This window comes from Hylobates moloch, unplaced genomic scaffold, assembly GCF_009828535.3.
Source record: "Hylobates moloch isolate HMO894 unplaced genomic scaffold, HMol_V3 SCAFFOLD_17, whole genome shotgun sequence".
In the NCBI taxonomy this organism is placed as follows: domain Eukaryota; kingdom Metazoa; phylum Chordata; class Mammalia; order Primates; family Hylobatidae; genus Hylobates; species Hylobates moloch.
Window position 1 is genome coordinate 54,985,047 of NW_026652292.1, and position 13,676 is coordinate 54,998,722.

Below are 13,676 nucleotides of genomic sequence, written 5' to 3' on the forward strand. Positions count from 1 at the left end.
TCTTGTCATATAATACCTACACAATATCCTTCATTTTGCATCTTGAATTACAAAGCCTAAAATGTTAATAATCTGGCCCTTTATAGAAAAAGTTTGTCACTCTCTGTATATGCTAATATATTCTACTTTAATCATTCATATTGTTTAATACTTTGCTACTTATCCATTTTTCTGATTTGGTGGTTCTCACAACTAAGTAAAATATGGACTCTTGTAATGAAAAAAAAAATCTTTTCAAACTCCAGAGAATATAGTTTTTCACACAATAGGTGAGTAAACATTGACTTACAAAGCAAACTTTCATTCTATGAAACTCAGTTTCAGCTGGGCACGGTGGCTCATGCCTGTAATCTCAGCACTGTGGGAGGTCAAGGTGGGTGGATCACGAGGTCAGGAGATTGAGATCATCCTGGCCAACATGGCGAAACCCCCTCTCTACTAAAAATACAAAAATTAGCTGGGCATGGTGGCTCACACCTGTAGTCCTGGCTGCTTGCGAGGTTGAGGCAGGAGAATCGCTTGAATCTGGGAGGTAGAGGTTGTAGTGAGCCAAGATCGCACCACTGCACTCCAGCCTGGTGACAGAGTGAGACTCTGTCTCAAAAAAGAAAAATATGCCAAAATATTACTTTGATTATTATATTAATAAAACTAAAAAAATTCTTCTAGAATACCTAGACCCCTAAAAGTCTGTCTTCTCTCAGTGGACCTCAAACGCCAGTTTAAGAAATAGCTATTCTAGCATATTCCAGCTGTACTGTAGGATCTGGAAAAGCATTCAAATAATTATTTTCCTTTAAAGCCAGGTGATAAAACTATAAATAAATAATCTATGCAACTACTTACTTTATTTGTTTCTACTCTTGGTCTCACTTCCTCTACATAAATGTGTTATAAAATGGTTTAAATATGCGGTCAAGTTTTTATAACTATCCATAAACTTGCAATAAATATATTTTGTGTAATAAGAGGTATATAAAGCACACAGAAAAAAATGACATGATCCTATCAAGTTATGACAATTTTACTAAGTCTGGGATACGGTAATGCACTTTTAGTTAAATTGACAAAATTAAAAAATCTCGTTTTTATTTTATTTTTTTAGTTTTCTTATCAAGTGTTTCTTTAACAATGCACTTTTTATAAAAAAAAAAAAGTAGGCACACTCATTAACACTTTTGTCTTTCAAAACTCATTCTACTCTTTAAGATTATATTTGAAATTACTTTGTTGATCTCATGCATCTTTCTCATGACCTTTTTGGTAATGGATCATTTGAACCATGATAACTTAATGGAAAAAACAAAACTGAACATCATGAATAAACTATAAATCTTTTAGCATCATCTGGTAGTGTTGGGGACAATTTTACATTTATAAACTATTAAGCATCTTCCCACAGGATCTTCAATAAATAAACAAAATTATTTCTGTGTGGGTCACACATATTAAAATCAGCGAATGAATAAAACTTACATTTAACTAGAAACACAACAGGAAAAAATAAAATTAGGGTTAAAGGAAAGCATAAATAGCTTTCCACATTTTACATTCATATCAATTCCTCACTCCCTGCAGCGTAGAAAATTTGTATTATCTTGGCTAATCATCTTCCTTCATGCAGTTTATAAACAAGTGTTAAAGGATAAAGATAAGAGAAAATAAACAAATGTAAGTTCAGTCCCTATTCACTCTGTTTCCTAAGAGCTCAAGTTAGCTGATATTGTAAATTTCCATTAAAATAAAGCTGCTTGGGTTGCAAATCCTCTAGACCTTGGTTAGCTATCTAACATCCCCTTGTCTGCTGGGAAAGTGAGGTTTGCTTTTGAAAGGGTAGAGGCACAGAGCGAATAACTTCTCAAAGTGTGGCAAAGGCTTTGGAATGAGGACACGAAAAGGTTAAAAATACAAAAAGAAAATTAAAAAGACAAAAGCTCAATAGACAATTTCTCTGTGAAATCAGCGGAATGAAAACTAAAGTCAATTTGGGAATTCTACAGTTATCTGATCAATTTTGATAATGTTGACAGTTGGTCATGATCATTTGAGTTCCCAAAGCTAGACTGACTTTTTATGAAGCCAAGGTCCACCAAAATCTCATTACCTGATAGACTAGGTCAGGAGTATTAAATAGGATGAAATTTGGCTATGAGGTTTTCAAGATTTACAATTTGCTGTCTGAAATACTATACGAGTTACAATTACTGCCAGAGTATGCTGTGCAATGTCAAGTGAAGATAATTAGATGTCTAACTGCGTAATTCGTGTCCTCCTCCTGAAATTCCCACTTTAACAGATAATTATTTTATTCAGGTAAATGTGGAAAGTTTTTTTTTTTTTTTCTTGTCACCATGGTAAATCATGTAAAATGTTTGGATTGGTACATAAGCCAGAAGAGGGAAAAATGTTAATATTGGTAGAATTTTGTGTTCAAATTTTTCTTAACCTGAGAATTATTAAAAGTAAAATCTGCTAGACACAGTGGTTGTAATCCCAGCAACAGAGAAGGCTGAGGCAGGAGGATCACTTGAGGCAAGGAGTTCAAGACCAGCCTGAGCAACATAGCAAAACCCTGCCTCTCCAAAAAAAAGAAGAAAATCACCTGGGCAGGGTGGTGGCGCGCATCTGTAGTCCTAGCTACTTGGGAGAGAGGCTGAGGTGGGAGGATCCGTTGAGCCCAGGAGTTCCAGGTGATGGTGAACTATGATCAAACAACTGCACCCCAGCTTGGAGATGGAATAAAGCCCTATCTCTAAAAATTAATTAATTAAAATAAATTAAAAATAAGTAAAAACAAATAGAAGTAAAATCATCCTTGATAAATGGCTTATCTAACTACAGCTTACATTGCAGATATGAGACTTTTGAGATAAATCTTATAGTAAATGTAAAGTATTGCTGTGAACCAGTAAAGTCAAGCTTCTAAGTTATGAGATGAAATTCTTCCAATGAATCAGAGATGGTAGAATAATCAAATCTACGCCTTGGAAGCAGTTCCATGCAGGTTTTTTTAGCCATGTTTTTTCCCCTCTCTTATGTGAAAATTTAAAGTCTACTTCATAGTGATCTTATTTTATGTACTGTTCCATTAAAATATGTACTCATGTTTAGCTGTCACCACCAGAAAAGCAGAAAGCCAAAATGAATGGACATATCATTTCTTCACCCCATTCCAATTTGAAGTAGACTTTCTCACCATACTTCACCCTAATTCCTTCTTTAGAGAAGAAAGGCTGCCAGTCAAACTCAATTTACAGAGATATCTTTGATTCAAGAAAGTATACGTCATCCAATATAAATAAAACATATTACATTTTCACATAAGAGAGGGGAAAAAACTGGTAGAGAAGCCTCAGGTAAAGATCTTTAGAATATTTTTTCACATTGGTAGATTTTAGCATTGCTATTGTGAGATGGGACAGAAATTCCAAGCAATCTGTTAGTATATATAGAAAGTATTTTCTTTCTCTTTTAAGTCTCTGAATTGGAAAAAAGGCCATAATTGAGAGATTGGAGAAGAGAAGGTGCTTACTTGAATAGACACCAACTTAATAAATAAAGAAGATAACTATAATAGTTAAGGACATAATTTTATAACAAATAGTAAGTGGAATGATTAAAAATAGATAATAAAATATTGAAAAAATGTAAAAAGTAGAGAAAGTCCATTAAAGAAAAAATAAGTTATCAAAGTAAAAATCATATTTTTCCTTTATTTTCTCTACATTTTGCATGATTTTTTAAAGCCTATAACTTTTTTGTATTTGTTATTAAGTTAGATTAAAAACAAATATTTCCAAAACAAAGACATATTTTGATTTAGGATTACTTTTATCTTAAATGTGAAATTTCTGTAGGTGCCTCTGAAAATAAGTCCATCTTCATATTAATGGTGGTAAGTTCCTTTTTCTGCCATACACTTTAAGATAATAAGCTAGCTAGGTAAATGTCTCAGGAATTATTTTGATGAAACTGAAGGATCCGAGTTCTATTCCATCATGAGGCAAAGTAATGTGACAGTTATGCATGGTCCCCCCCTAAATCAACAGTTGTTGCCACATTAGCCTCCTTGTTGTGTCTTAATTTACAAGGAATCAAACCATCTTAAATCAAACTGTTACATGCATACATTCACTTTTCGTCCAATCAAAACTGAATTACCTGTCAACAGAGAAGTACACTTACAAGTGTGAAACCATTTGACCATGTTATATTTTAATTTGCAGAGACAAAAATGACAAGCAATTTATTTACATAAAACTGTACAAAAGCAAATTAAATTATGTAAAGTATTTCATAAATAGTTGGACGAGTGTTTAATACATTTCGCCATGTTAAGCATAGTTGCGTGCATAGTGACTCATAATAAATGATGATAAATTGTTCTCTGCTTCACTATCAACATCCAAGTAGCAGAACAATAGTCAATGATTAACATTACAAACAGATCGTACCACACTGAATGCAAGTGCTTTAAAATGTAGGAAAAGTCTGAAAGTAAACCCTAGGTAGCTGAACAAATGATGCCTTCCTCCAGATGTTATCATTATACCTTCACCTAGGTCACAACTAACAAGCTTTACTATATTCGTGATCATCCTCACTTTTTATTTTTTATTTATTTATTTATTTTTGCTTAAGGACACATTTTCTTATTTATCACTGAGAGCATATACCTAAGATTATTTAGGTCTTTAGATTTCTCATGACTGTTTTTGGATGGCTGTTTGATTCTTGACAATTTCTTCTGGTCTGTGTGTTTTATTCTATTTTCCTACAAGACAGCTTCCTAGGGTAGTGTTTCCGTCAGACATCCTCAGTACCATCTTAGTTCCTCCTCCCATAAAAATAATGCCTCCCTTGTTTTCTGAAACTCAGGCAGCAGGCCAGTCAGAAACCATACAGAAATGATATCTGGAGATTCAGAAAGAGCAGTAGATTTTAGATTGAAGCTACAGACGTTTTAATACACATAAATTTATATAGTTACTCAATTTATAAATGTGTCCTAATGTATAATGCATGCAAAATTCACTTGAGAGTCTTGTGTACAGAAAACAAATATGGTTTATATACTGTACAACCAAAATGAAACTGTAGCTAAAAGAAACAAAACAAAAAAGAAATAAAGAATAAAATTCTAAATCAATATTTTACCTTGCCAAATGGACTGATTTCACTCCTGATAGTATCTCTGTGTTACACTTACAATGAACGCTTTCATCTTCTAGTCAGATTTAAGCAGCCCATATTAATGCCTTAATTTTGCTTTATGACATAACAATATTTAAGACTGGTCCATTATCTGAGTTTGTCAGAAGGCAAATTTTTAATATATTATTTATTATTTTCAGAAAATAAACATGGACAAATATACAGGATCAAAAAAGTTGGGAATAGCCCATTTCCCCTCATTGTCCAAACCCAACAACCGTTTTTTTACCATAACAACAGGTATAAAAGGCACAGTTGCTTATTTTGCACTCATTTATTTTTTTTTTGTTTCTTTTTATTGATTTTTTTTCAAAAGCACTCTATATATGGAGTGGCACCAGATTTAACCTATTTAAAATAAAAGTCATACAAACACAAAATATATTTCTGTGTCATGCCAGCTCATTATATAATAAACATGTTATGATAGCTAATTCTACTAGAATTACTGTGAATACTTACAGTACACTGAATTTTATTCTTTCACACCCATTTTAGTTCTAAAGAGAGGTTCATGAGTTAAATGACAATGGCATGGCTATCTTGAATGGGGTGCAAACATCATTGGGGAATGTGGATCCAATTAATCTGAAGGTCCGGTGTGACCTGTATTAGTTTTATAGACAAGAGAAGGGTTTAAGATAGAGTGAAATGAGCTATCAGTGGTTTCAATGTCTCATGAAAGAAAGAAATGCATTAAAAAAAAGTTTGTCAAACATCTGTGTTATGCAATTGAGTATTTTCTTTGTAACGTGCACCAAAAAATATGTATACATTTCATAAGTATCTTTAGAAGTATTTTGTCTTAATAGGTACTTACAGATTATACAAGGCAGCACTGCTTTAATGCAGTTTCCTAACAAAGTACTAGAATTGCATCTTTCCATAGTGTAAATAATAATCAAACATAAACATGTTCAATTACTGATATTTTAGTCCAATGTTTTTTGTTTCAATTACGTATCTTTTTGCATCCTACCTATTATACATAAACTAACATCAAAATGAAAACTCCATTTAAGAAAGAGCATAAGGAAATGACCCCCAAAGTGTATCCCACCAAACAGAGAAGTGGTTTTCAAAGATAAGTATTTTGAGGACCTATAGTGAATTATCAACCTATATTCCAGGCTGTGTCACTTTATAGTCTAAGAAATTCTGCAAAGCATGAAACTACCCAAAGCTACATTGTTTCTACAGTTTGCTAGAGAGCCATCAAGGCTGTGCCTTAACCAGCTTACAAACATTCAGTGATGAGTTTGTTCTCTTCACACCTGTTATTCCCTATTCTGTCCATGGATTGTCACTTTCATCTGAATGTCCCAGCTCAATTTTCAGCCATATAAGGTTATCCTCTATAGAGCGAGTAGCTCAAAATCTGCATATTCTGTTTATTTTTATTGCACTGGAAAAACTCTGCTTTCACCTTTGAGATATACATCCTGTGAAAAATGTCACTGCCCAAAACTCCTTTCTTTCATGTTCAGTCTAGATTTGTTTAAAACGTATATTAAATAATGTTCAAATCACATTAGTGATAAAGTCAACTAGGGTGTCACCTTGTTTCAATGTTATGAGCCTCAGAATATTTCTATATTGCACACAATTCAAAATTAATGCACTTTTGGTGCATCAAAGTGTGCACTGAACAAGTAAAAAATGCAATTGTAATTTAAAATGTGGATAAAAAGAGCAGCAAGCATAGCCTGGATTCTAAAATGATAATCGTGGACTTAACTAAGACTATATGCCAATGCATCTTTCTTAACCTACCCATGATCCATAGATACTATTTTAAAACATGGAATCTTCCCTGTTAATATTACCTGAAACTAAAATTGAACCTCAACCAATTGCCTATTATAATACCAAAAATATATCTCACTAGTTTTCATTCTTTGAGCTTTCAAATAAAATCCATTTTAAAAGAAGGAACATTTTCCTGGGCACTATAAAATGAACTAGTGTTTGATTGTTTCTGTGCGTACATGGGTTCAGTTGCTTTTGTTGCTTAATGGTTTTCCACGTCAAGACCAAATCAACTTCATGATTTCCCTGATCTGCCATATGATCTTTGGCCTTTGGATGATACAATTGCTCAAGTTAGTTAATAATAGTGGTCTTGTTCTGAAAAAAATATATATAATTTTTAGAAGTCATAATTAGTGAAATTGATACATGTAATCAAGACTGTGTGTATACTGAGAATATTTGGTGAATATATGGAATTGAAGTTGATGCTCTTGACCTGAAAATAACAACATATGCCAATTTAGGACTGCAATCACCCACTGAGTATTGTTTTGCTCTTAGTCTTTGTTGGAATATTAAAGCTTTGATCTTCCCAAAATGCTTTTTAATACAGTCCCTCTTTCTAAGGACTGTACCTTTAGAGGGACTCTATCACTTTCAAAGGATTGCCTTTGATGATGATAAACCATATTCTGATGATATGTCTGAAATACATTTTATCTGTCCTGCTTATTTTTGACCAGCCGGATGACACTCGAACAAAATCAAAGTGACTAAAATCATGCTTCAGCTTAGGGATAATGAGAGTGTGTTGTGTTCTGCTAATCAGGCTTCGTACAGTTACTGTGAAAGAAACTTGCAACTATCCCCCCTTTTTTTTTCTTTTCTTTTCTTTTTTTTTTTTTTTTTTTGGAGAGGGGTGGGGAAGAGAAAGCGAGTGTTGGGAATCAGTGAAGGGGTTAGACATGCAAATAACAAGGATGGTTTCTACATTGTACAGTAGAATCAGGCTAACAGTATCACTAAAGGCCTGATCTGGAGGCAGAAGTGGCAGGCAAAGCTTTGTCTCTTTGGTAGCCCCCTCTTTGTGATTAAATGTTTTGCTTTGTAAGGTTTTTTTGCCCCTTATTCTCCTTTTCATACATATAAAGAACTTTGCTGTTGCTCCTTTATAGCCTACAGGTAAACTTCTCTTCTAGTGAGAGTATTGACAGGAGATGGCTTATATTCCCCTGTTTTTGTAAGGGGAATATCCTCAGGGTTGGCTTCCTCATTTTTGCTGAAACTAGCTGCACTGAAGGTCTCATAGGATGAGGTCAACTTTTTGTTCAGGAGGTTCCTGTTGCGGTCACCCATGATGGCAGCCTCCCCATTGGCCAGCTTTTCCTGGCTTCCTCGTTCATCAACAGGCATGAAAGTGGAGAGTTTAGGCTGGCTCTTCTTCCTCTCCGGAGAAGTGCGGACCGGCATCCAGCAGGAGTCTGAGTGGCCATACTCATCACACTCACGAGTGCACTTCCCAGTCAGGGCTACATCTGGAAGAGGCCTTGGATCTGAAATCCAAGGAGAATAAGCCATTAGTATTTGACACTCCTCAACAGGCTCCCCTGATCTATATGAAATTGGAGGAAATATATAAATATATTCCTTACCATCTTATTTCTCATTTCCCAACACCCTCTAGCTCATCATTCCATGGGATAGTTTTTTAATCCCATGTGCATGAAAGATAAGGTTTTGCAAAGATATCCAATATTATAGAACAGGAAAGTAGACAAAATGATAGATTTAAGTGCGTAGATGAAACAGATATATGTGTGTTTGTCAGAGGACAGGGACATGAGGATGTTCTCAGTTAGAAGCTCTAAATACATAGGTAAATTTGTATGGGTGCTAATATTTTCCACATCCATAAGAAAAATTATTAAATCCAAATAGACAATTTTCTGGATTTATAAATTATCCCAGAAGTGGTGTGCTTTTGCCAGTTGGATTTCTTCCTGCTTATACATTATTCATAGAATGCAAATATGCAAAACCTTATATTTAAAATACATTCTAAGACATGGGGTGACTCATAAGTAGAACCTAAATTGACAGCACATTATGTGGTAAAAAGTAAAAAGCAAGGAACCAGTAGTTACAGGTATAAGCATACCAGCAATATCACGCACCTGCCCACCCTAGCCCACATCCCCTCACCCCCCTCCTACCATGCCAAATGACGTAATATGTGCTGATGTGTTCACATCAAAATACATAGGCCATCTTATCTGAAATGTAATGTACGGGGTGAATATGGGTAAGTTACTAAACTTTGGATGAACTAGTGTGTACTCTAATGAATGGTGCTGTCCAATGGAATGGGAAATGACTTTTACTTCTAAAAGGCTAAATCATGTACAAAGAATTCTTAGGAAACAAGATTAAAGATGACAGATAATAATTACCTGTACGTATAATTGAAAGCATGTGTCTGTCTTTGGAGAATGGTTATGTATTTTCTAAATATTAAAAATGTTTTTACAGACTTTGTTTGAGAGAGAGAGAATGGGAGAGAGAAAAACCTGCTCTGCTTCAACAGATTCTGAGGCAGTAACCTGAAGGGTTTTATTTAAAATGTTTTATTGTTTTTTATTGCCAAACAAAAGAACATAATATGACTGCATTCCAGTTATTATCACATGGTATCATTTTATTACAAGGCTTGGGACGTAGAGACTGACAAATTTGACCTCTGAAAATATATTTGCAACCAGTGGAATCAGTGAGATGTGCATACGCACAATCCTAGTAGATTCATTTAAAATAGAAGAGGAAGTTATTTAAATTATTCTCAAGATATGTACACTTTCTGCTTTTGCTTCCACACACCATGCCCTGTAGTTTAACATTTGTATAGGATATTTTAGACATTTTACTTGGCTAAATCTCCTAAATGAAGGCTCTCCACTAATGTTTGTCATTTTTTCCTTCAATGATGGGTAACTGAAGTATTGACATTTGTCGGCCCATCAATTACTGAAACAGTGTCCTGGGATTTTTATGCCCTTGACTAAGCGTTCACAAGGAAATTCTAGTGTTCTACACAGGAAATCTAGAATTATCTGACCCTTTCCTGTAGGTAAAATGTAAGGTTAATTATTTATTCCAGTTTTCCATGCTGCCATTTGACTTATAAGTGAGCAGATTCTCTTAATTTTTTCATCAAAAGAAAAAAGTACTTTCCCACTCATTTTTTTCCCTAAATTGTCTGTTCCTCAAATATGTATTTTAGATGCATTATAAAAATCAAATTATTGACAAATTTTATTAATGGGTTTTGTAATCTAGTTGGTTTAAATGAACAAACTGCAAGTTCTTCGAGAATATTTCCTATCTTGGGATACTTTTTTTTTTTTTTTAAACCTGACCTAAATACTTTGAACAGGGGGAAAAAAGGATAGAAATGCAAAGTGTAAGATCAGCTCTGCTTTTTACTCAAACTATTTCCTTTTTTGTTTTCACTGCTTCAACAAATTCAAATTGTTCCTCTTATGATAGTGAATAGCAAGGACATGGGAAAATAATCAGGAATTTAGTTTCTAAAGTAGAAAAAAATCTTTATGAATGTGGTTGTTATTCCCTGCAGAAATGACCCAGAATTGTCTCCAATCATCTCTCAACATTTATGTCTCACACAATATGTCAGTTCACTTACACAATGACTTATACAGGTGACTGCTTTTCAGGGATTAATTTGTGTTTTTAGTTTGATATTCATTGCACTTGTTTTCCTGTTGTTTGAAATGCATTAATAAACAGCTTGTAATTCTATATTCATGCTCATACGAGTCTTCTTACTTTTTAACTTGTGTACCTAAACTACCTATAGCCCATAAAAGATTATACTCATTTATTAAATAGATTGACTGAATCTTCAGTCAACTATAAGTGAGATGCTCTTCAGTTCTTTCCTTCAGTCTTTACTTCACAGTCTGGAATATTTTCTGCCAAAATTGATTTCCTCTATTGCTTTTAACGAAAGGCAGCTTGTCTTCTGTGCCATCATATACATGCAAGCTGCCGCATCTCTATTCAAGAAGCATGACTTTTAATGAGGATCTCCTGTCATTTCCAAAGTAAAACACTTGATTGGGGGCCACAGCGGAAGTTGACAAGCCTAATTGGCTGAGACATGTTGCAGTGTTTGTCATCAAATTTAGAAAAATAATCAAGAAGGGCTATAAGAGATTCATCACAAGCAATCAAAACTTCCAATTTGGCTGACTAAAGTGAATCTTCAAAAGAAATACCAATGATTAACAAATGCAATCTGTATTACAATGCAACTTATTAAAGAAGGGCATGAGTGGAAAAGTATTTTTCTTTGTTTACATATTTTCTTATTTTAATTATGTATGCATATATTATGAATTTTTCCAAACAAAATTTATGCAGGATCTTAGAGAAGCAACAAATGCAATTCTTTCTTCTTTCCATAAAAGACATACTTTTAAACTGTCCTATTTTTTTGTGGCATTATAGAGGAAAACCTTTCACAATTAGTAACTCTTCTTAGTCTTTCACTGAAGGATGTGTTTTCTAACATCTAAGAATATTATTTTATGCTTTAGTACTGTTCTTTTAAATTTTGATCTCAGTGAAGATGGAAGACACCTGATCACAAATCTTAACTGGCATTCAGTAAATCAATACAAATGAACAACAGGAAAATAAAATACTATTCTCTGTAAGCATTTTCCACAATAAAGCCAGTTCTTCAGAGATTTTTTTGTTGTTGTTTCTGTATTTCTCAACGCCCCCAAACCCCATCAATCATATCAAACCTTGAGAACACTGGAAGTAAAAAAATGGAATCCATCAAATCCTGTTCTTCCTTAACATTACTTGTAGACATTTCCATTTTAATCAAGTTATGCTATTTACTAGAATAATTGCATCTTATTAGAAAGTTAAGATCCCTTCCCAGACATAAGGTTAATACCTGTCTTGAAAGTAGACAGTTTTCTTTCTTTTCTTTTTTTTTTCTTTTTTTTTTTGAGACAGGGTCTCACTCTGTTGCCCAGACTGGAGTGCAGTGGCGCAATCTTGCCTCACTGCAACCTCTGCCTCTCAGGTCAAGCGATTCTCTTGCCTCAGCCTCCTGAGTAGCTGCAGTTACAGGCACATGCCACTGCCACCTGGCTAATTTTTGTATTGTTTCAAAATACAATGGGGTTTCACCATGTTGGCCAGGCTGGTCTTGAACTTCTGACCTCAAACGATCCACCCACCTTGGCCTCCCAAAGTGCTGGGAGAAAGTAGACAGTTTTTAAGCCATCAAACTAGCAAACAATCTTAGAACAATTCATAACACATGAAGTTCATCTCTTTAATTTAGCACCTCAATCATAGCAAGGAGGATGGAACAGCGAAGGGGTCCAAGCTACAGGAGAGCTGAAGCCGAAGAATAAGTGTTTTGACTTTCAATTTACTGTTTTCCCACTACAACACATTGCTTCTTCTTAAAATATAACAGCTGAGTTATTTAGAGGTCAATGACTGCTACTCATAACCATCTGAACAAGCTACAGTCTGCAGAGACAGAGAAAAAAAGATCTGAGCAGCACAGGAAATAGATGCCACAGAGTCACAAATTTTTCTACTTAGTGAAAAGAATGTCACAACCTCCCTGAAACTATACATTTTGGAAAGTGGGAAAAATTATATGTTTTCTTAAGAAGCCAGATTATCTCTCAAAAACATAGTATTTTTGTTTTTACTAGGCAGGGTAGATGGATGGGTGGTGGGCAGATGCTGCTAGATGCTGTTACAATGACCTCAACAGGAAGTGACAGATAGATAATAGATAGAATCATTAGAAATAACAAGGAAAGCCCAGGTTTAGAGAGGAATTTCATGTTTCCAGAAGCCGCCTTACATAATTTAGAACCCATTAGAGACATCATTATTATAAGAGAGCACAGTAGACTCATTAAGACTTGAAGACAGTTCTGCACCAGGAAGGATTTTAAGTATGCTGAGTTTTGCATCCTGTCAGAATCCCAGACACTCACTCTACTCCAGGTCCTTGGCTTGAGGCTAGAGATACATGGATCTTTGTATTTACTGAGAGAAGGTATGAAAATGTTATATTTAGTTTTAAAATATTTCCAATGAGTTTTCTTAAAGATCAGATATGTAAAACTGTATGTATCATTTATTTGTTTAACTCACACATTATTTGATTTGCTGACCACGTGAGATAAATGGATTGTTAAGTCAACGTATGGACTTCCCAGATGTCCACACCATTCCTCCAATTTGTTCACTAACATCAAGCTCTAGCGTATGACATTACTTGACAAAATCTGCAAAAAAAAAGAAATATTTTCTTCTTTTTTATTTATTTTGTTTTATTTTATTTTTCGAGAAGGGTCTCGCTCTGTCATCCAGGCTGGAGTGCAGTGGCATGATCTCGGCTCATTGCAACCTCTGCCTCCTGGGTTCAAGCGATTCTCGTGCCTCAGCCTCCTGAGTAGCTGGCACTACAGGCGTGCACCACCAAACCTGGCTACTTTTTGTATTTTCAGTAGAGATGAGGTTTGGCCATGTTGGCCAGGCTGGTCTCGAACTCCTGATCTCAAGTGGTCTGCCCTCCTCAGCCTGCCAAAGTGCCGGGATTATAGGCGTAAGCCTCTGCTCTGGCCTGATATTTCCTTCCTTTA

General features: G+C 34.7%; 1 protein-coding gene across 2 annotated transcripts in view; it reads right to left on the reverse strand.

Moving 5' to 3' along the window:
• Positions 1–3,869: 3,869 nt before the first annotated feature.
• PCDH7 (protocadherin 7) overlaps positions 3,870–13,676 on the reverse strand; it is a 420,400-nt gene continuing 410,593 nt past the window's right edge. For both annotated transcript variants that reach the window (XM_032135854.2, XM_032135853.2), the window contains exon 3: positions 3,870–8,519. In XM_032135854.2, coding sequence (XP_031991745.1) covers positions 8,143–8,519 — 377 coding nt within the window. In that variant the 3' untranslated portion in view covers positions 3,870–8,142. The remainder of the gene's footprint in view (positions 8,520–13,676) is intronic.